General features: G+C 36.6%; 2 protein-coding genes across 2 annotated transcripts in view; one reads left to right on the forward strand and one right to left on the reverse strand.

The window, feature by feature from the left end:
- Positions 1–624: 624 nt before the first annotated feature.
- LOC130237352 (dnaJ homolog subfamily C member 11) lies at positions 625–18,065 on the reverse strand. The gene is made up of 16 exons (XM_056468273.1): positions 17,986–18,065; positions 17,188–17,317; positions 12,251–12,324; positions 12,049–12,150; positions 9,707–9,835; positions 9,501–9,623; positions 9,350–9,423; positions 7,652–7,841; positions 7,463–7,548; positions 5,491–5,607; positions 5,243–5,398; positions 5,065–5,134; positions 4,892–4,949; positions 3,176–3,318; positions 2,957–3,086; positions 625–1,137 (listed from the first exon to the last, which is right to left on the reverse strand). The coding sequence occupies exons 1-16, from the start codon at positions 18,058–18,060 to the stop codon at positions 1,112–1,114; spliced, it is 1,683 nt and encodes a 560-aa protein (XP_056324248.1). The 5' UTR covers positions 18,061–18,065; the 3' UTR covers positions 625–1,111.
- A 2,767-nt stretch (positions 18,066–20,832) lies between these two features.
- LOC130237101 (calmodulin-binding transcription activator 1) overlaps positions 20,833–25,038 on the forward strand; it is a 575,132-nt gene continuing 570,926 nt past the window's right edge. Inside the window, exon 1 of the mRNA XM_056467908.1 lies at positions 20,833–20,860. Within this exon, the coding sequence (XP_056323883.1) occupies positions 20,836–20,860 (25 nt within the window). The 5' untranslated portion in view covers positions 20,833–20,835. The remainder of the gene's footprint in view (positions 20,861–25,038) is intronic.

Consider the following 25,038-nt stretch of genomic DNA (forward strand, 5'->3'; position numbering starts at 1 on the left):
ATCAAAGCGCTTCAATGATCACGAGCACGTTATTAATATTAGCTCAGAATGTTTGTTATTTCAAATTAAGACACGACCGTGAGCTCTCTGGACAAAGTGAAACCGCTCGCACTTTTAGATGGGCTCGTAAAACAACAGATTTTTATTTGCAGATTTTTTCTTCTTGGCTTTGTGGCCGTTCATCAAGACGACGACAAGGTTTGTTTGAGCTCTGGTCGACCATGGCTCGTTAGTATATGTATATATTAATACGGTGTAATGTTTTGGCTGTGTATTTAAAACATGGCGGTTCCTTTGTTTTCATTCTGGCTTGTTGCTCGAGCGAATGACGTATCTCTGTAAACCAATAGTGTTCAGCTGCGCGTCTAGCTCCACCTTTTGGTACCCTTTGCAAAGGGTGCCGAAAAAGGGGTACGGTTTGGTACGCCTTTTGACAGTGGAAACTGCCATAAAAGCGAACCGAACTGTACCGTACCACTCAGTGGAAACGGGCCATAAGATCTCAGTTGTCAGAATGTCAGACTGAAAGACACAGACGTGCAAAAACACAAGACACAAGCAGGAAAGCAGAGTTTGATGTCATCCATTCGTGACACTTTACTACCCATAAACGTAACAGACGGTTTGAAGTTGTCATGCCAGTTACATGATCAGATATTGCATTTATTTTAGTTGATGATTTGACGCTTGTTGTAGATAAAGTCACACTTGCAGGACATTTTCCGAATCAGCCAGAGCTTTATCGGAGGTGAAATTTGATCGCAACTACCTTAATGTGGCTTTTGGTGAACATGTCAAACCAACAATCAAAGACCCCAGATTTTAGCCTAGGATTACAGTTATTCTTTAGGATTTTCCCAAATTTGTCCCAGATGACCAAATCGTGTCTGAAATCGCACAGTGTGAGCAGGGCTTTAAGGAGACATTAAGACCTGTTTGACCAGTTAACGATGTATGTAAAGGGATTTGACATAAACAGACAACACAAAGGTGATACTACAGGAAATGAAGAGGAGCAGCCCTTCTGATCACATGATGCCTGACTGTCCCTTTATGTTCCTTTGATGTCCATTGAGTTCATCTGTGCCTTCTTCCAATGTGTGGAAGATCCTTATGTTTCTGAATCAATTCGATGAGCTGAATTAAAAGAGACAGAACAAAAACATCATCTTTGAATGAAAGTGCCACATTTTGGTTAAATGCATTTAGTGCATGAAAAGGGGATTTGCTTTCATGGTGCATAAAACAGCATCTTGTCAACAATCAAATATTCTTGCAGGCCTCAGATTCAGCTACAGTGTTTGAGTCGAAGTAGATGTTTTGAAGACCATAGACTGCATTTATGTAAATTAGTTGCACTTTAGTTATGCAGATAAAAATCAGTGAAATATAATAGCTACACGTATCATGCAAATAACAAGTAGGTACATTATGTTAAGGCTCCTCAAAGTTTGGAGAGAATTCAGTCCAGTTCAAAACTGGATTAAAAACAAGTTCACGTAAAAAAGTTTTTTATTGGTAATGACTGTGATGTTTGATTGCGAAAAGTTGAAATGTGTATACGCTAGGGGTGACCTATATGACCTAAAATTAATATCACGGTATTTTTCATCTTTTGAACGGTGACGGTATAATATCACGGTATTACTTTCAATAGCAAAATAATATACATCTCAAGGAAGAACGGACAAAAGAAAGTCTCACTTCTATCACTCTTTAAAAGTTTCGGTTTGGGTCATTGTAAATGCTCAGTCTTGTTAGGAGCTGATCTTCATTTTTTGTGTTGGTGGAATAAAGCAGGCGAGTGAGCCGCACCAATTTATGAGCAGACAGAGCAGGATTCTCATGATGACCACCGGCGCAATTCCGCTCTTTGTTATGAGCCGTAGTTTCAGTGTAAACTTAGTAAAGGTGAGTTTCTTTGGCGATGATGTGTACAGTGTTAGATTTTACATTTAGCGGACATTTGCGCTGAACACGCGGTGAATGCAACGCATCGAGATTTGGGCACCTTCTCCGAAAACCCTCGATTGATCTCAGCTGGCGGATCAACATTTACCTCATGTCATGATCGCTGTCATCTGAGCCATTATTATTATTATAAATTTAGGTGAGGTTTGCAAACCTGTGCACTTTTCACTCTTCAGCCGTTTGCATTTCCTGCAGTAACAAAAGCTCCCTGTTATCTGACAGCGGGAAGCGTTGAGTGACTGACAGCTAATATGAACCAATACAGCAGCAGGGTAGAGCGATTCAGCAAGTTTTTAGAGAAATCAAATCAGATTGCACTACAACCATTATATTCAGACACACAAATGCTCCCAAATATATTATGAGGGCGCATAGATTAAATTTCGGGCGCTCATGCGACCAAAATGGTTGCAATTTCGAGCCCTGTAGTATAAGGACATGTATTCAGACCACAACTGAACGTTTGAAGAAAATTGAATGCCTTATTATTTAGATGTAAATGCAGCCGTTTAAGGCGCATAATTGATTTATTACGGTATTGACGGTATTAGAAAATCCATGTCGTGGTGCAATGTCACACCGGTGATGACTATGACACCGGTGTACCGCCCACCCCCAGTATACGCCGATATGAATATTTAGGCAGCTGAAATACAGACAGTGCCATTTCTCTCATTAGACTGCTCTGAATTTTGGTTTCTTTTGGTCTACTTCTGGATGTTGTTCACTTAAATTAAATGTCACTTGTCATTTGGCACTTTTTTGTACGAATTTTTAAGTCCAAAAGACACTTTAAAAACATTTTTGATTTATATTTGTGCACATTTATTCACCTTTTGTTATAACCTATTTTTCCTTACCTTTGACACTTATGAAAACTCAGATTTTGAGAACACCTTATTATATTTTACAATAGGTATACTCCAAAAAAGCAAAGTAAGAACATCTGTTTAAAAATATTCCCAGCTTTTTTCAGTATACTTGCATTGTTTAGGTATCCTAAGAGGATCTGTGTCTCCAGACAATACTTGGTGCATGGCACCTCTGAACTGGTACAGCAGCTTTAGACTTTTTTCCTCTCCAACACAAGGGTCATAAAACCCCGGCAAGCCAGCCTGATTAGCACAAAACAAAAGTAATTAATACAAGAGTTTAAGCGTTTCATTGATGTAAAGCACTGGTTGATTTATTTTGCGTGTCTTACCTTTGAAGCCTCGGTAAGCATGAGTTTAGAGTCTTTCACTAAACACTGAAGCGGGACCGTCACATCAATGACCTTCGCTCTTTCACGTTTCTGACTATTGTCTGACACAAATTTACCATACCACGCATTTAGAATGAGGAGACCTAGAATAAACACAAAGAACAACATTAACAGTGCAATATTCATCCATTCGGGAATGTTTAGTAAAAATCAAACTGTATTAACAAAAAGTGTAGCAGGTGGCTGAGGAAAACCAAACAAACAGTTGTATTTACAGATATATATCTACATCAGAAAATGGACAAGAAATGTACAATTTGTGTTAATTCTGTTCAGCAAACATTAGTATTATTCAGACTCCTTTTTTAGAAATCAGACTTTTTTTTTTTTTTTTACAAATGAGAATACCACCAGCCACACTTTTCTAATCAACAAATACACTTTTTTCAAATATCATGCACAAAACTATCCCCAGTTGAACAATTACAGGCTCAGAATTAAGCATTACTTAAACAAAGATGGTTTTAAAAGATTTCTAGGTCTAGGAGTTACTTTTGAACTCATTCAAAAGCATAGGGGTATCAAACTGTTTGTGTTCCTGGAGGGCCGCAGCTCTGCACAGTTTAGTTCCAAGTCTGCTTTAATACACTTATGCCACGGTCACACTAGAGTTTGAGCTTGCGAAATTCTGTTGCACAGCGCTGCGGAAAGGGATTACACAAAATGATTAGACATTAAAAAACCTAGCAATTACTCCATATTTAAAATTTCTGTACAGAGAGGTCATGTTTTAACCTTCTATGGGTCTCACGCAGCCAATGATGCGAGTTCGCAGGTCAGAGTTCACCAACCTTGAACTGCAACACATCGAATTGCGAAACTTGTCGCACGAGTTTGCGTTTCTAGTCTGTCGCATTTGATTGCATATGAATGGAAGTCCATGGGGCGAAAAGTGCAGTGTGACCGCGGCTTTACCTGGAGGTTTAAAACAACCCTAAAGCACTCAATTAATTTGATCAGTTGTGTTGTTTAATTATAGTTAAAGGTAAACTGTGCAGAGCTGTGGCCCTTCAGAAACTAATGTACGTCCAAGATTGCATACTTCCGTACTATATAGTATGCTAAAAACAGTATGAGAGTCGAGTATTATGTCCGATTTCATAGAATTCGAAAAACAGTATGCAAGATGTACCCGAATGACCTACTACTTCCGGCGAGATTCTGAAGTGCGCATCCGATTGACGCAATGCTATCCCATGATGCACAGTGAGAGAATTCATGAATAGGAGTGAAGTGTCGTGCTAAGATTCCCCCCTATGTGTAAAGCGCTTTGAGTGCCCAGAAAAGCGCTATATAAATGTAAGGAATTATTATTATTAAGTGTCGCAACTGATGCGGGTAGGTCACATAATCATGACAAAATGATGGATGTAGTACATCTGAGTACCATTCATACTACTCACATACTATATAGAATGAACTTTCCTAACAGTCGAGTAGTAAATTCAAATGTAGTACCTACTGCGTAGTAGGCGATTTTGGACGCAACTGAATTTAACACTAGGGGCATAAACTATGGATATAGGATATATAACTTTAGAATAGATTTAGTTTGTTTTTATAATGATGGAAATAATTATCAGTGGTAATTGCCTGTCCATCACATGTTGTTCACATAGCTTATCTTGCAACTATTTAAATGTATAAAAAACAAACCCATTTTAGATTCCTCGGCATCAATGATTCTCTTCACCGACTCTTGCATCAGCAAAACCTGAAAACCAAAGAAACAATAACACGAGAACCTACACATCTGCCCCGATAAATGATTGCTTGTGTTGGCACGAGGTAGAATTTGTTTAGTCTATGCATTTATTTATTTTACTCACAGCAGCTTCAGCCTCTTGCTTCCTGCGAGCAATTTCTGAAGCAGAATCTTCCTTCTGTTTCTCCAACTCCCTGTAAACAACCACATAGTCAGGGCCCTTCATCAGAGAAACCGAGGTAAAGACAGGGGTTTCAGGAAAATGGGCGGTTTCAGGGCAGTAATTAAGGATAATAACTCACTGTTCCTTCTGGGCTCGTACATAAGGCATAATAATAAGCTTCTGGACAGCTAAGTAGATGGCCAGTGGGCCCACAGTGGCATAAAACACAGCGCTGGGTAAAATCTGGTCGGTCAGGTGAATAGGGAAGAGGTAGGTTTGACTGGCTCTGTTTAACCTGTAGAGAAAATAAAAAATGGCGATCAGAAATGGACCACCCATGAGCAGCTTGTTGTTCTGCTGAGCTGTGCTGCTTTTTGCGGTGCTAACCTGATTTTGAGGGAAACTCCTTGGGGAACACCGATGCTGACGGTTGCAGCAAGAACACTGTGGCGACTGATCTTACGCTCTGCACCATATTCAACCACGGTGCCAAAGAAGCCCGTCCTGTAATATACAGGTCAATGAGTCGTCAGAATAGACATATTAGGCAAGGACTGGACACTACAGTGAATATTCAGAGTTTATTGTGTGATAAATGTTCTTTTAAGCTCCCTAAAGACCAGTTTTGAGCACACTACTGAAGTCAAAGTTTTTTATTACAGCACATTACAGTTATATATATTTATTCAACAGTTCTGTATAGTTCTCGAATCTGATTGGCTGATAGTTGTGAGATATTAATGTAATATCAGCACTCGTACAGCCTCTTCACCCTTGCGTATTACTCCACCCACACAAGTGGCAAGCAGTTGACTACAGTTTGACAAGTATTGCAGCTGTTGGACAACATAATGTACTTTTGAGGCGAGAGTGTAGTTGTTTAGATTGCAACTATGTAGTTTATTTATAAGGATAGTGCCTATTTTAAATTAAATTAAATTTTATTCATAATTTCGGAGATTCATCGCGTTGGTGGCCAGACTGTCATACTGAGCAGATTAAAGACGGTTGACGTTCCGCCAAATAATGGCAACAGAGACCGTATAGTAAGTCCTTAGAGGAGAAAAACAGCGTTTTCTACAGCTGAACAAATCATTGTAGATCAGGTAAGTGACATTCTAAGTCGATCTCTCATTTTGTATGTTGTAGTGCTGTATTTATACCATAGTAATCAGCTAGTGTTTGCTTTGGCTTTTTCAGGGTTTATTATTGTGATCGTCAAATTGCAACAGAGAAATACTGGGAAATCTCTGTAGACTGATGGTATTTTATGCCGTTCAGACTTATAATCTTAAAATGTGAGCAGAATCACCTGTTTTGTCATCATTGTAGACATTAAACTATACAGAATTATGCAAATATTTGTGAAGTAGCAACGGTTTCTGGTGTTCTGACGTCAGCTGAAGATGTGAATGAATGGCGGAAGAAAGTAGTCCCTCGTACAAAAGAGTTTGTGAGACTCTTCTTGTTTAATTTTCTTTTTTTAAATACATTATTATCCAGTCGAACTGTTGTATAAATGCAATATCACACTCGTTGCAGTGCGATGTGGCTATATAACGTCACTTGTGGGACACTCGGCCTGCGACCTCGAGCCAACGCATACCTCCCAACAGTGTCGATATACAGCCATGTCACACAACTACTCGTGTGTGAGTGTGTGTATATATATATATGTGTGTGTGTGTGTGTGTGTGTGTGTGTGTGTGTGCGTATGTATGTATGTATATGTGTGTGTATGTATATATATGTGTATGTATGTATGCATATGTATTCAAGTTTATTTGTATAGTGCTTTTCACAATAATAATTGCTTCAAAGCAGCTTTACAAAAGATGCACATTGTTGCATTACAATCAAAATCTGAAAAGTAAGGAGTTGTGTATAGGGCAGAAATTATAATATTATATATATATATATATATATATATATATATATATGTATATATGTCAATAAGACATTAATCAATTAGATTTTTATTTCTTTATTAAACAATTTTTTATTGATGTGATAAGTTCTTTCTATCAAATAATCCTGAAAATATTTTATCAGGGTCCCCCCACCCCCTGCCAAATTAAAAAAAAAAAAAAAAAAAAAACCCAACAAATTACCACATTACAATTATTTCTGAAGAATTATTATTATTTGAAAGTAAAGATTGCAGAATAATAGAACCATTTTTTAATCTTAATACTTTTCACAAATGTATTGTTTTTACTATACTATTTTTCAAATAAACAGCCCTGTTGTGTTGATGAGCATAAGCGACTTTATAATCATTAAAAAAAAATCTTAAAGACATCACACTTTTCAATGATAATGCAGATTGCCGCTGCCATATAAAAAAAAAAACACATACTTGATGGAACCTTTGACCTTGGTCTGGTCTTCATCCTGGAACTTGTACTGGTAGCTCATCATTAGATAGGAGTGAGGAACGCCCAGCTGAGGAACAGGAATACAAACAGATGGATTTCATTCTGAATGTATTAACTTTGTTTGAAATAAACAATCTGCCATCCTCACTGTGCCTCTGTGTGGACTTCACCTGTAGGGCCAATGTGAAGTGGCTTGTTTTGGTGTCTCTGACGATGCTGGTGGTCATGGCAGACTGGCTTCCCCAGCGCCACTGCAGGTAGCCCATAGTGTTCTGGTCCAGGTGACGAGCCATCATTGTACTGGCACTGGGCCGAACGCCACGCGAGGAGAACTGCAATCCCCATTGGGCAGTCACGAAGCTACAAGACATTAATTTGAGATTCACAGGAAAGAGAAACACAATTCGGACATCTCTTCAGGTAGGACCTAAATCTGATTCTTGAGGAATTTGGTCACGAAAGAAAACTGATGAGCTTGACTTTTTTTTTTTTTTGAATGACACGTTTATTCACTCCAATCATTGTGTGTAGACCATTTATTCATTGCATCATCACTAGGGCCAGACGAGAATCTGCAGACGTTTTTTGCTATTTCTGCGGAGAATTTTGGTCAAAATCTGCATTTCTGTGGAATTATTTTGAGAGTATCATAACTAAAAGCTTAATATGTGAAATAAAAAGTAGTATCTTTTAAACTTTTATTTAAAGTTTAAAATGCAAATCCAATTAGATTCACTCTATTCACTACAAAGCAAGTCTCTCATATAATATATCTACTAAAAGACAGAAAATATTACTGTACAAACTGCATTGTACATAAATCAAATGAACATTTTCATATTAGTCAATAATATTACTGTAATTAATTAAAAAACTGAATAAATATGGATTTACACACATTTACTCAAGTAAATAAACTGAATTAATTATGGGCGCGCAGATTTCGTGTGGGCCTAATCATCACATACAATTTATTGGCTCCATGAACATGTATAATTGAGCTGTGCGACATGAGCATAAATATCGTATGGACAAAATAAAAGTCTATTGTTTCATATTATGCTCAATTATTTATTTTAAGTACCAAAATGCACTGGTTATGGTGAGAGCTTTTTCATAATTAATATGAGCGCAATATTACACACCATTATGGGGATGCAGACAGAGAAATTTGTCATCTCGAAAGTATTTTAAAAATATTTGTAAATATTGCTAAATATTTTATGCTGGACCTGTAATCATTCGTTTTTGAGAAGTGTTTTTTTAAATTCGCATTTATTTTATATTTGCACATTTTGCCCTGAAGTTCGAAATAAATAGCGAAATATGATGATTTAAATGACATTCATGTGTATACACATATTTATTCATTCATTTTCATTCGGCTTGGGCCACAGCGGAATGAACTGCCAACTATTACTATAAACTACTAATGGGTTCCAGCCACAACCCAGTACTGGGAAACACCTAAACACTCTCACATTCTCACACACACACACACTATGGCCAATTTAGTTTATTTAATTTTCCTATACCACATGTCTTTGGAGACCCATGCCAACACGGGGAGAACATGCAAACTCTACACAGAAATACCAACTGGCCCAGCAGGGACTCAAACCAGCGACCTTCTTGCTGTGAGGTGACAGTGCTAACCACTGAGCCACCATGCCGCCCCGTAGTCAATATATCGAAACTATACATTTTTTACAATTACAGAACTAGTACTACATTGTGATATGAGACTTTTTGTCATATTACCCAGCCCTAAAGTATAATGTCAACATTAAAGGAAACACACAAGTGTACACTACACATATATACTAAAGTCACCATAACCATCACAGCAAACATTGACATAAACCTACCAGCGTGCAGTGACATTCCTGAATACTTTCATCCCGAATAAAGGTCCTCTAACATCCCCTGCACCGAACTCCATCTGAAGACACAAAAGCAGGCAAGAGCATTAGAACCAGATCACCAATCATACTGCAGGTGTATTTAAATGAGTCTCACCTCTCCCCAACCCCTTGCTGAGGTCACACGCCGAACACAAAGGTTTATATTTCCTCCACCATTGCCATTATGTGTAGACAGGGATCCAGAGAGGACAGCAGTATCTGAAGTGGTTAATGGCGCCTGCCAAACACAAACATCGGTAATTAAAAAAAGAACACAAGAGAAATTATAACACCATGAAATTGTCGCTTGTCTATAATGACCTCAATGGATTGGGAAATGTGCATCCTGTTGATCTCAATATGTGGAAAACCACCTCCGGGAACTTCCTCAAAGTCCTCCTCATATCGATCAAAGAGGTCCGTCGCATCTATGCCAACGCTTATTGTCCCCTAAGTTAAAAAAAATAAAAAGATTAAATATTTCAATTTTTTTGAAGTACTGTGCAAATAACCTAATAAACTGCAAATTAATAACCTAAAAACTAATTAAATAACCTAAAAATTGATATTAAATGGCAAATCACAGTTATTGCTGTTTTTCCCAAAATATAGACTTGCAATAGATAGCTTTTTACATAAATGAGACTGTAAATATGTACAGTTCATATAAATGTCAGCTATAGCCCCCTTAGAAACTTGCTCAGCTTCGACATACACCCCCCTCCCCCTTTATATATAAAATAAGTATTCATATTTCTAAAGGTGTTGTTGACTTGAAATTTTCAACAACCAAAGAAATACAAATATGAAAAGAAAAAAAAAATATCTAAGCTTTGTCTAACTTTAGGCTTTTTTGGTGACAGCAGCTTAAAGATGCCTCTCATATGGAGAATGAAGTCACATGCATTGCTCAGGTGTGAGTTTTTTCAGACTTCAACAGAGTGTCAAAACCTTGATGGTTCTGTGGTTCTCGTTTATCAAATCTGAGCTTTATTTTGTATTTTCTATTGGATTCAAGTCAGGTGATTGGCTGGGCCATTCTACAGCTTGATTTTCTTTCGATGAAAGCATTTGAGTTTCCTCAGCTGTGTTTTGGATCACTGTCTTGCTGAAATGTCCACCCTGGTTTCATCTTCATCCTCTAGCTAATGTAGATGTTAGACTGAAGCAGATAATATTCATTTACACTGACGAAGGGCAGAGGGTTGCTGAAGAACTACTGAGAGATTTCAGCTGCTGTCTGGGCTTTCACTGCCTTTCTATACCTTCCTTCATGTGTTCAATACTTTTTCCCTGCGTCATTTTATTTTATTACACATCACTTCATTTGTAAACTAATTAGTTTTGTTTTCTTTGCATATATGGATTTCTTAGGTTGTTACCAACATACGGTGAAAATTTCAAGTCAACAGCACCTTTAGAAATATGTTTTCGGAGAAAAATGGTGACGTGTTCAATACTTATTCCCGTATATGTGTCTGAATATATATATGTGCATATATGCATGTTTACATATTCAATACACATAACATTATGTAAACAAACTTTTGTATGCGATTAGTCGCAATTAATCATTTAACAGCTCTTCACTTAAAGGTTTTTAACTTCTTGAGGTTGTCTAAATTGTCAGTGCTATCTTTTTAAAGACTTTGTATGGTCTTGATCGCACTGCTATTAATTTTTTTATAGATCTGCAGATACCCAAGTTACAAATCTAATTGAAAAAGAGCGTATGTAATAATAATCAGTGGTGGAAAGAGTACTGAAAAGTCATACTCATGTAAAAGTACCATTACTTGCCCAAAAATGTAGTGCGAGTAAAAGTATTTGTTGTGAACAATACTCAAAGTATGAGTGAATGTAGACTTTTCAAAAGTACTCGAAGTGAGTATAGAGTATTGCACTGAGAGGTTGATGCATTTACATGCAATTCGTGCAGGGATGTGTAAACGTAACATTCTGTAGTGCATTTAGAGATTTGAGTCATCATACAGTAAATGTCCGCCATCTTCTTATAAGTGACATGCAATCTAAACAATCTCTAAATCATTGTGTTAAAGGTTTTGGACATCTTCTTGGACACTTTTAATACTTCCAAATGGTTTGCTGCATTTATAAAGCGCTCATGTCTTGAGGTTGTTCAGTATGGTGCAGTTTACCTTCTATGTGCGATTTGATTGGATGGGAGTAACATGACCAATTTGTCTACTTCAGCCAATCCCCATAGACAAGAAAAAATAAAGTAGTGACTGCCAGTTGAAGAAGTAGTGGAGTAAAGTACTGATACCTCGCTAAAAACGTACTCAAGGGAAAGTGAAAGCACACATTTTTAAAATTACTTAGTAAATTACAATTTCTGAGAAAAACTATTCAATTACAGTAATTTGAGTATTTGAAATTTGTTACTTTACACCACTGATAATAATATGCAAACTGGCTAAAAAACTAAAATCAAGATCAAAAGCTGTCCTGAACAACCAACCTCAACAATCAAGCATTGATTTGGCTGTTATTGCCAGTCCTCTAATGTTAGAACCAAACAAACTAGCATACTAAAACTTAAAAATGACATAGGCTGGAGCATAACAAAACCAGGAGGTTTAATAAAATAATATTTTTTTTTTTCATTATCTCTCGCTGTCATTGAGGTCTGGAATGTCCACCTTAGGGTTTGTTCTCTGCTGGAGTCTCCTCTCATCTCTTTCCCTCTGCAAACGTTCATATTCCTCCCTGATCTCTGCAGGGGTTCGCTTTCTCTCCACCACCTAAAGATATGAGGGATATGTAGACGTGTCATTCATATTAGATGCACCACCGCAACACACAATAGCGCAAACAATGATGATGCAGAGAATCAATACTAACCTCCCAACCTTCCACATCCAGGCCTTTCTTCCCAAATATGTCATATATGGCTCGGGATTGAGGGTCACTGAGAACTATTCACAGGTCAAATAAAAATGAATAACTGTCAATTATTATGCTAGATATATATATATATATATATATATATATATATATATATATATATATATATATATATATATATATATATACAGTATGTCACAAAAGTGAGTACACCCCTCACATTTCTGCAAATATTTATCTATAACTTTTCCTAGGACAACACTGCAGAAATGACTCTTTGACACAATGAAAAGTAGTCAGTGTAAAGTTCATTTAGCAGTGTAAATTTATTGTCCTCTCAAAATAACTAAAAATACAGCCAATAATAGCTGAACCCCTGGCAACAAAAGTGAGTACACCCCTAAGAAAAAAATGTACAAATTGAGCACAATTAGTTATTTTCCTTCCCCTGTGTCATGTGACTCATTAGTGTTACACTGTCCCAGGTGTCACCAGATAGCAGGTGAGTTAAATTTGGTATAAAAGCTCTTCCACTCACTCAACCTGGCCACTCAAAGTTCAACATGGCACCTCATGGCAATCCACTCTCAGAAGACCTGAAAAAACAAATTGTTGCTTTGCATAAAGATGGCCAAGGATGTAAGAAGATAGCCAACACTCTGAAACTATGTTGCAGCACAGTGGCCAAGACCATCCAGCACTTTAAGAGGACAGGTTCTTCTCAGAACAGGCCTCACCATGGTCGGCCAAAGAAGCTGAGTGCACATTCTCAGCGTCACATCCAAAGATTGTCGTTGAAAAACAGACGGATGAGTGCTTCCAACATAGCTGCAGAGATTGAAGGAATGGGAGGTCAGCCTGTCAGTGCTCAGACCGTACGCCACACACTGCATCAAATTGGTCTGCATGGTTGTTGTCCTAGAAGGAAGCCTCTTCTAAAGACGATGCACAAGAAAGCTTTTAAACCATTCGCTGCAGACATGCAAACTAAGCACCAGGATTACTGGAACATGTCCTGTGGTTTGATGAGACCAAGATAAACCTTTTTGGTTCAGATGGTGTCAAGCGTGTGTGGCGGCAACCAGGTGAAGTGTACAAATACAAGTGTGTCTTGCCTACTGTTAAACATGGTGGTGGGAGTGTCATGATGTGGGGCTGCATGAGTGCTGCTGGCATTGGGGAGCTACATTTTATTGAGGGAAACATGAATTCCAACATGTACTGTGACATACTAAAGAAGACTATGATCCCCTCCCTCGAGAAACTGGGCCGCAAAGCAGTGTTCCAGCATAATAATGACCCCAAACACACCTCCAAGATGACCACTGGCTTGCTAAAGAGGTCCAGGGTAAAGGTGATGGACTGGCCAAGCATGTCTCCAGACTTAAACCCCATAGAACACCTCTGGGGCATTCTGAAAAGGAAGGTGGAGGAGCACAAGGTGTCAAATGTCCACCACCTCTGTGATATTGTGATGGAGGAGTGGAAGAGGACTCCAGTGGCAACCTGTGAAGCTCTGGTCACCTCCATGCCCAGGAGAATTAAAGCCGTGCTGGAAAATAATGGTGGCCACACAAAATATTAACATTAAAAAAAATTTCTTAGGGGTGTACTCACTTTTGTTGCCAGGGGTTCAGCTATTATTGGCTGTATTTTTAGTTATTTTGAGAGGACAATAAATTTACACTGCTAAATGAACTTTACACTGACTAATTTTCATAGTGTCAAAGAGTCATTTCTGCTGTGTTGTCCTAGGAAAAGTTATAAATAAACATTTGCAGAAATGAGAGGGGTGTACTCACTTTTGTGACATACTGTATATATATATATATATATATATATATATATATATATATATATATATATATATATATATATATATATACACTCTTACTGTCTAGTGTATAGACAGTTGTTATTATTAGACCACTAATTTGATATTCAGCTTAAGAATCTGCTTTGAACATTGTACATGAAGCATATTTTGTTGCAGGCTTTGTTTTTCTTCATCTGAGTGCACTTTATTTTCTACATTTCTTTAAATACTTATACTACACTACCTGACCAAAGTCTTGTCGATGATCCCAGTTATAAAAGCAACAAATAATAACTTGATTTCTAACTGATCATTTAAAAAAAGTGGCAGATGGTTGATCCCCCCCCCCCCCCCCCCCAAATGAATCATCTGTTGAACCGCATCCCAATCATCACAACTACTGCAGAAGACCTATTGGAACCTGCATGGACCCAAGATTCTAATAGAAATTAGTCATGTTTGGTGAAGGAAAAATCATGGTTTGGGGTTACATTCAGTATGGGGGCGTGCGAGAGATCTGCAGACTGGATGGCAACATCAACAGCCTGAGGTATCAAGACATTTGTGCTGCCCATACACTACAAACCACAGGAGAGGGCAAATTCTTCAGCAGGATAGCGCTCCCTCTCAAACTACAGCCTCCACATCAAAGTTCCTGAAAGCATAATGGTCAAGGTGCTCCAGGATTGGCCAGCCCAGTCACCAGGAATGAACATTATTGAGCATGCCCTGGGGTAAGATGGAGGAGGCATTGAAGATGAATCCAAAGAATCTTGATGATTCCTGCAAGAACGCTTTCTTTGCCATTCCAGATGACTTTATTAATCAGTGATTTGAGTCATTGCAGAGATGTATGGATGCAGTCCTCCAAGCTCATGGGAGTCAGACACGATATTCATTCTTTTTCCACTGCACCATGACTTCATATTTTCTAATGTACGTTATTTCAGTTAAGTGACAAGATTTTTATTTAAGCAAAGTTAGACCTTACTGTCCTAATGAAGTAATAAAAAATCAAGGCAAGATCATATTTTATTTTGGTCAAATAAGCGTAATCTAGAGGCCTTTGCCTTTCATATAAGCCACTTCTGATACCAAATGATAAACTAGAAGTCAAGTTATTATTTGTTGTTCCTAAAACTTTTGTCAGGTAGTGTACAACTTTCTAGTGGTACGTTAAATTAATACTTCGTAAATTAAATTTTTTTAAAAACATGTAGACAAACATAAATATTCTTAATGCTGTAAAGTCAGTCAATTCTGTTTTTGTACCTTGTTTTACCTTTTAACATTTTGGATTCAGGTAATATTAGTTTGTTTTGAAATATTACTTAAAATACAAAAAACTACTCCTGCAGTGATTTTATAAACATAAAAATGTTAAGTGTTGTTAACATTAGTTAAATTAAACTAACGAGGACCACTTTGTACAGCATTTCTTAAAGTGCATGATATTAATTTGTTAGTTAATGTTTAATAACTCGATTTCTGTTTTATTTAATAAAAGTAATAACGTTGTCATGTTTGAGCTAACATTAACAATAACTTATTTCTCACTGTTGATGTTAAAGGAATAGTTTATTAGGCATGGGCCGGACGATATGATAACCTTGGATAAAAATACCACAGTTTCATGGTATTGTGATTGCTGCTCTAAAATAAGTTCTTTTTAAATGTCCGAGTAAAAAACAACTTTTCTTTACCCCATTGAACACAATATATTTTATTTTAGGAAACATTTATAATATTTTGGAACAGTAAACATGTTATTTTTAAATAATTAAAATAAATCATTGACTTCTGCTGTCTTCGTTAGTTTTAAAACTACTGATTTATATACAACACATAAAAAAACCCTTAAATATACCTTGGGAATGATATAACAGAAGGTTTTAACGGTTTTAAATCCTTGACTTTTCCAAATTTCTGTATACCTTGAAACCGATTATTGTCCCATGCCTATAGTTCTCACAAAAAAAAAATTAAATGTGTACGCTATTTACTCACCCTCAAGTTTTTTCAATCTTTTATGAATTTCCTTTTTCTGTTGAACACAAAAGAAGATACTTTGAATGTTAGAAACTTGTAACCATTGACATCCATAGTAGGAAAATACTATGGAAGTCAATAGTTACATGCTTAAAGCATTTTCAAAATGTCATCTTTTGTGTTGAACAGAAAGCAAACACGTATTTGTCACAATTAAAGGATGAGTGAATAAGACATCATTTTCACTTTTAGATGAACTATTATTCCTTTAATGCAATAACTACTGTTTACTAATGATATTATATAGTGTCACCTATTGTACTTTACAATCTTTTTGCAGTTTAATTTGATCATTTGTTTACTTAGAAACATTATATAATAATTGCACAAAAATGAGTTCTTTTTAAAAAAGAAAATTTGATACCAACATATACTCAGTTGATAGTTTAAAGGCCAAATAAATGAATTTATTGAATAATCAAATATATTTATATGGTAATGTCCCCTTTTCTGTTTAACAGGAAATAAACAGAAACATACAATGGATGTCATGGGTAGGCCTATCTCCATATCTATTTGCAAGTCATTTTAAGACCCAGAATGACAATAGCATCATGATGCAAGTACACTCTTCCAAAGAACACATAATATTTTATTCTTAAGAATATTTAATTATAGTCATTTTAACAATTGAATAATTAGCCATTAAAATCTGAATGTGAAAGTGCATAGCCTAATAAATAATAAATTTTAACAAATAGCAAAGTATAAACGTAACAAGCTGCAATATCTGCAACCAGATCTGTTTACAGTTGTCCGACACCCACATGAAAATATACTATAGTAATTTATAGTAAACAGAAGTGTTTTTAACCACTGACGCCTCCAATAGAGAGAGAGAGGTGTTGCACAATCAGCTAAAATGTAGCTAGAATGGATTTTTATGTATGGGCGATATATATTGAAACACCAAATATGATTGAGGTCATGTCCATGTGTTGTGTGATAAGTTAATATATTGATTATTGTAACTGAGATAAACACAGAACGTAACGTTTGGATGAACTATTCTTTTAATAGAGAAAAGAAAGAGTCAAATTAATACTTGAGGACTGTTTATAATATTTACCCTCATATGCCTGGTGGACATATGTGAAGAGTTGCTCTGCCTGTCTCTTTAGTTCAGGGTCTCTGTGCTTGTCAGGGTGGTAAAGCATACAAAGACGCCTGTACGAAGACTTTAGCTCTTCTTGAGTAGCCTATGGAGCATACAATACAGACAAATGACACAATTATGAATGGTTATTTATAAAATAAACATATTTAAATCAGTTGGCTCAGCCACACATTGACAAGACTTTAATTGGCTATCCTGCTCAGGTAACACTGCAGGTTGGCGCGTTTTTTTGTATTCAAAAATTTAACCGTTAACATGATTTCCGTTACATTCTCCTCGAGTTTGTTTCAATGAATGAATAAATATACTTGTGAAAATCCGTCGAGGACACACGAGTTGGAGTTTACATGACGGTAAGCATATTAATAAGTAATAATACATTGAAAGGTATGAGGAACTGAGGAATAGTATAGCTTTTTGAGCGTATAGTGAATTGGCGACTCTGAGGTAAGCCGACATTTACGTGGGTACATTCAAAATACTAATAAACATCACATTGACTGCAAATATATCGATAACATGACCGCTGACGAATACTACTAATAAGCTGTCAAAGCATAAAACGTCGAATTATTAGTAAACGCAATTCCAATGCAACCGGCACATTATAGTAGGCGATGACAGCTGTATGCACATCTCTTAGGACAGTGTCACCTAAATAAAAAGCATTGCAAACCTCTCTTCATTCCTTGCAAACCTCACACATTTAAACGAATTCCGCCCCTTTTAGAAACATATCCACCTCCTTACCTCTCTTCTGACATTGAGCAGAGAATAATAATCTTCGTTATCTACTTCCAATTCATTTTCCAAGGCAGCCGCCATGTTCCCCAGTATTCCAAAAGCCTCCCACCAATCCCTACTACGGCGAGGGTCTGTTCTCATGAATATTAATTACGCAAAGTGACGTTTGGCAAACCGGACAAACTGATTTGTTGGAAGACTGACGCTAGAAAGTAAGCGTTTGTGAACTGGCGAACCCTATAAACCAAAGGCTGAGTTCAGAATATGAATTATTTTACGTGGATAGATGCCTAGACAAAACAAAAGACGTCAGCATGACAAAATTAATATTAATAAGGTAAGTCTTCGCCATAGTAAACCCGCATATTCTGCTACGGCGGAGGATCGGGGTTTGTTGTTCTCCTGCCACCGTGTGTTATGGAGAAGGAGAGTAGCAATCAAATACACACGCTATTGCATATATTAGTTACGCGATGTGTTTTCCCCAAACACGCTTATATGCATTATTATCATCATTATTATTATTATTAATATTATTATTAAATTACACACACACACACACACGCACACAAATTATTCAAATATATGCGTCTTCAAATAAAATGTTTATGATTACCACACACATATAAAGTTATATATTCACTGTTAGTTACTGTAAGAACATTTTAATTGGTTTTACTTGAAATGTATATTTTAGATACCACTTTTGCAACATTTTTGGTTTTTAAATATGTGTAACAGGACTTTTAAAATTAAACTTTGCCCTAAATATGATAATGATAGCTTTTAATATTAATCTGCATATTGTCAGAATGTGAAAATGATGGACTTTATTATTAATCTGCATATTGTCGGAATATGATAATGATAGACTTTATTATTAATCTGCATATTGTTGGAATATGATAATGATACCTTTTAATATTAATCTGCATATTATCGGATTATAATAATGATAACCTTTAATATTAATCTGCATATTGACAGAAGATAATAATGATAGCTTTTAATATTAATCTGCATATTGTTGAAATGTGATAATGATAGCCTTTAATATTACTCTGCATATTGTCGAAATATTATAATGATAGCTTTTAGTATTAATCTGCATATTGTCGGAATATTATAATAATACCTTTTATTATTAATTTGCATATTGTCGGAATATGATAATGATAGCTTTTATTATTAATCTGCATATTGTCTGAGTATAATAATGATAACCTTTAATATTAATGTGCATATTGTCGGAATATGATAATGAGAGCTTTTATTATTAATCTGCATATTGTCGGAAAATGATAATGATAGCTTTTAATATTAATCTGCATATTGTCAGAATGTGAAAATGATGGACTTTATTATTAATCTGCATATTGTCGGAATATGATAATGATAGACTTTATTATTAATCTGCATATTGTTGGAATATGATAATGATACCTTTTAATATTAATCTGCATATTATCGGATTATAATAATGATAACCTTTAATATTAATCTGCATATTGACAGAAGATAATAATGATAGCTTTTAATATTAATCTGCATATTGTTGAAATGTGATAATGATAGCCTTTAATATTACTCTGCATATTGTCGAAATATTATAATGATAGCTTTTAGTATTAATCTGCATATTGTCGGATAATGATGATAGCCTTTAATATGAATTTGTGTATTATCTGAATATGATGATGATAGCCTTTAAAATTAATCTGCATATTGACAGAATATAATAATGATAGCTTTTAGTATTAATCTGCACATTGTCGGAAAATGATGATAGCCTTTAATATGAATTTGTGTATTATCTGAATATGATAATGATATGCTTTAAAATTAATCTATGTATTCCCTGATTATGATAGCTTGTAGTCTTTTTTTTTTATAAAGTCGACCACTTTATAAAATGTTACAACGCCATAACTACTGGCATGCATTCTTTTTTCTTGTTTCTTCTGTTGTTCAAACAACATTGGCAGTAGCCTAATCGCTACATGCTGTTTTGTTGTACGTAAACACTCTTGATTAGGCTTCATTTGGGAAAACGGCAGACGGACTCACAATGCTCAGTCTGTTTACGGTCGATGAGTGGAGCTGTTCTTTCAGCACCATCTCCTTCAGCACCCACGAGTGGACAGCGCTCGAGAAACAGCTTGAGATCCGCGCACGACCTCAAACATTTCAGCCAGATGTTTATTTATTTATTTATTTATTAATTAATTAATTTATTTTAATTTCAAGTGCTGACTTTAAATGCAATAACGTTTTAAAGTAAAACCACCATCGATTTTATTCATGCCATTCTTAATTCACAGTCATCTTCAGCACGAGTGGCAGATTAACGACTCTAACATGGCTGTTAACATCTAATTATATGACACAGTGGGGCATGTTATTAGTACTTAGAGTGCTGGACACGTATCTCGATTAACAGTGTTATAAGATGAGTTATTTATATGGGTGTCTGTCAGACAGACATTATTTGACAAATATTCGACTTTATTTTGCCTGCTTTGCACTAAGGTTTCCCCTAAATCCCATAGTCGCATCCATCCACAAATCCTTATTGGTCGTTGCATTGTAAAGGTGTCTCCTAAATAAAATCCATTCACCAATGGCGTGGAGGGGATGGATAAAAGAGGGGGGTACGGATCTCGAAAAATTCATGAAGCATCACCGAAAGCACCATTGTCATTTATAGCACTTTGCGGCCAATAGCTAACGCGTATTTACGCACGCGCCTCCCGCCTCTCGCCCCCTCCATAGCCGCGTCCTCGCCGTGAACGCGCGTGGTACCCCCCCGGTCGCTAGGAGGAGGAGGAGGAGGAGGATGTGGCGCGCGGAGGGGAAATGGCTGCCGAAAACAAGCCGGAAGGTAAGAGAGAAATAACAAGATTATTATTTTTCATTTCGCTGTTTTGTCAGCGCCGAGCTCCAGATGATGAAGGTCAGGATAGGGATGCGCGGCGGAGAAAGTCAGTGACATTTTCGCTTAGCTTGTGTTTGTCACGAAATGGCAAAAAAGAGAAGCTGAAGCGCTGATGGGATTAGCCATCTCTGAGACGGCTGTTAAAATAACGGGAACGGAGTTAGGTAATCACGGGCTACGTTCATTACGCGACTCCTTTCATCTCGGAGGCTTTTCAAAGTCAACGCGCATCAAAGTCGAGGCGAGCCACAGCCTTCGTTGCATGAAGAGAAGCATGTTTGTGTTAGAACTGAGACGCGCACATGAGACGCGTGAAATGAACGCGTGAAATGACTCGCGTATGGTTTAGAGTGGGATTCCTCCACACCGCATCCACGTTCCCCGTGGGCTGACAAACAAGCGAGCTCCGTGAAGTCAAACGCGGTCAACTACTTCATTTTTTTTCGCTCTCTCCCTCTCTCGCATTGAACAGGGCGACGCTTTTAACTCCAAAAGCGATAAATGCAGATTTATGGTGATGCTCTAAAACGTGATTGATTTCTTTCCACCCCCACCAGAACCCCCCTTATAGTGACTGAACCCACCGACAGCTGCTCGATATGCTTCAGTCTCGTGTGGAATATTTTCCCAGAACTGTGACTGTTTGGCCGCCGCTGTTTTGAAGCTGTCAGCAGTTATTTTCTTAGATAATAACACATTTAAACTGGATTGGAAAGGACACCCGGAAAATTGAAGCGGAATTTTAATGAGGCAGCAAAATGAAAGGTACGTCTTCTCTTTTACTAAAGCGAAAGCAAGTTTATGTTCTTTCAATTCGCTTCTGTTTGTTTTGAGTGTAATTATGATTCGTCGAAACCTAAAGTTCACTTTCGTTTAGCAGAGCGCGCTTTGTGCAGACATTCGTTGATCTGATTATTTTAATGTGGCGAAATTCTTTGAGATTATAGTAATTGTATTCCTGTATATTAAATCAAACGCATTTGACGGAAAATGTAAATAATTTAGATCACATTTATGATTCGCAACACTCTCCCTCGGCTACTTTGATCCCTTTTGGAAATCATATTTTATATATATATATAAGGGCCAGATACGTAGACATTAGTTCGGGAGGGAAATGCTGATTGTTCAGTTTTGTTAGGTCTGGATTAGCTTGAAATAACAACCGTGAGTTTGTCAACATTTAATTATTTATTCAACTATATCCCCCCAAATCAAGGCAGCCAAGGAAGTTTTTTGTGCAAAGCAGCCACAAAGTGGCGCTATTGAGCTGTGCAAAAGAATAACCCCCCCTTTAACCCCCAAACACACATACACACACACTTTAGAAGTAAGTGTGATAACTAAGCTCGCCTATTAAAGAATTCCATCAAAGTGACGAAGTTGCCCTCTGTGATTTGAGGGAGCTCACAGAGTGGCTGTGTTGGACAGTAGCTTGCATGTGTTCTGTTTCTCTTGTGAACACTGCAACGTATAGAATTATCTTCTAGAAAGTGTGCTATTTGCGTTGTACTTCGGATCTGTGGGCTTTAGCAGAGTTGTGTTTTCAGCTTGGCTGGTGGTTTGGATATCCTCATTTGGGATATTGCTGAAAGATGACCTGGCCAGAAAAAGGTATTACCTTTTTTTGTTTGTTTGTTTTCATCATGCATATTTATCTACATAAGTCCAGGTAAAGCTTTGCTCTTGCTCTACTTCTTAGAAAGAAAAATGTGTCATAATGTAACGTAAGTTTGGGGACAGAACGATTCTAGGCTATTTTTACCCATTTGAGCTGCCACAGAACAGGAGAAAACATTGCCTCTTTTGACCTGTACGGCCTAAAACTGTGTCACGCATTTGTATCTGACAGTCTTTGCTCTTGCCAGCTTCCTGGATCAGTTTTTATTCTCTTCCTCCACACAGGAAGCATATTCTCCAGTGGTTCTTGCCAACATGATGATGACAGCTTACATGCAGTGATGCGTTCCTCTCACTACCCCCATCAACTTTTAGATCTTTTCAAAGTCATTTTCTGGGTTTATTTATTTATTTATTGGGGGCTAGAAAGTGCATTAGAGCCATTTCTTTCTCTCTTTGTTCATTCAGTTGTATTTTGCCCTCACATACGTGCTTCCACTCACCTGTATCGTGCTGAGAATCGCAGGCTTTGTAAACTCAGTTGAACGAAGTGAAATTTCAGTGTAGTTCTGCTTAAAATGAGGCTCCTGGGTGTTTCACATTTGCTTTTTGAGATGTAGTCCTTTTTAAAAACACTAGTTCTTCAAAACAAATTGGGTTGTGTAAAAAATCCGCTTCTCTGAAGGTTTGCCTGCTTGATAAGCCATCCTCAATGTTGTTGTTTCTCCTAGTTTTATCAGAAAAAGTTTCTTTCTGCTCAATAGACTCTGTGAAATATTGATTGTATGGATGAATTAGTCAGCTGTAAGGAGAGAGGGTGCAGTGTGTCCAGTTCACTAGTGATTCCAGTACTAAATCCTTGACCATCACTGTCAAAGAGTCGATATGAAAATTAACAGCTGGGTTAGTTTGCTAGAATTTAGGTGACATCAGGGAGATATTAGTGTGCTGGATTAGCTCTTTAGATTTCATTTGCAATAATTTGTATCTCAAGTGTATGTGTTACTTACAGCATAAGACTTTGATGTTCTCTTAAAGAGACAGGTCACCCATAAATAAATCATCACCCTCACAATGTTCCACATTTGTATGAATTTCTTTCTTCTGTGGGATATACAATAAGAAATTATCTTTTATGTTTTGTCCTTACAATGAAAGTCAGGTGGTAAACAAATTATTTGCATCTAATTTTAGTTTAAAAACCACAAAAGAAACGTTACTGTTAGATGTGTAAAGGATGACCGTTTCCATTTTTGAGTGCAGCATATTATGGGTTGTTGCTAGATCAGATACGGTTGTGGTTGGAAGTTAACGAAAATGATTTATAATATTTTTAAAGTTTCCCATTATTTATATTTTATTAATGTCTATCCCCACCCTAACCCTAGACCCAACTGTCACAGTAACATAAAAACAATAGTTGTACCGAGTATTATTTATTAAATTACCCAATAAATTGTATTTTTTAACGTCTACCCATAACCCAACCGTCACAGTACTGTAAAATATTAATGATTGTTATACAGTGTCATAAAAACTGTTGATGCGCATATCCGCAGCTCTATCCTATCTAGACTTTGCCTATATTATCTCCATCTGCTTGTTAAGTGTGACGTCAGGATTTTCATCCAATAAATTTGTTTAGCACCAACTTAAAATCATGTTGGACCAAAACTCAATTGCATTTAATTGTGTAAATAGTTGGGTTTTTTTATCAGATAAAAGTTTTAATACATTTGTACTTTTATTTAACTTAAACTCAAAGTTCTGATAATATTATGTCTATTATGTGTCGTACATTTCGAAGTCTCTTAGTTTTATTTGAAGTTATTCTATATGAACTAAGAGAGCCATTTTAAGCATATTTCATGAGTTACATATACAGTTGATTGAGACTGATCTCAGAACTCATTTTAGGACAGTTATTGCTCACTGAGCAAAGCCACAAACTGCTTTTTAGCTAATTAAGCTGCTAACATCCAAAGCATGGGTGCTTCTGTAAGGTGGTAATCTCAAAACTCAAAGCATTACATGAAAATCTTCTAAATCTTCAAAGAAAAGTGAATATTAAACTCTAACAAGTATTTCTATTAACTTTAAAAACGTAAGATTACTGTTATTGTCAACATTTCCCTCTCATAATTCAATCCCATGCAAAGGATGCTGGGAACTACAATCCCCTAAATAGGTAGTTGGACCAACACAATTCCTTCATGTTGTCCCAACACAAAACGCTTAAGTTAACTTAACGGTTTACAAATTTAAGTGGACTGAACTTAAAACAAATAAATAGTCCAAAGAAATTACAAGATTTGTGTTGTTTCAGCTTATTTTAAACAGCTAGTTTGTGAACAAGCAGCAGTAATCATTTTTGAGTGCATGCCTAATATGCGATGGCCAGAATGTGATTAATTTTTTATAAATTGTTAAAATATTGGTGTCTGTGGTTTTAAAATTATTTGCAACCACCTTTTTTAAACCACAAAATAAAACGACTGACGTGA

The sequence above is a fragment of the Danio aesculapii genome, chromosome 11, assembly GCF_903798145.1.
Source record: "Danio aesculapii chromosome 11, fDanAes4.1, whole genome shotgun sequence".
NCBI classification, from domain to species: Eukaryota; Metazoa; Chordata; class Actinopteri; order Cypriniformes; family Danionidae; genus Danio; species Danio aesculapii.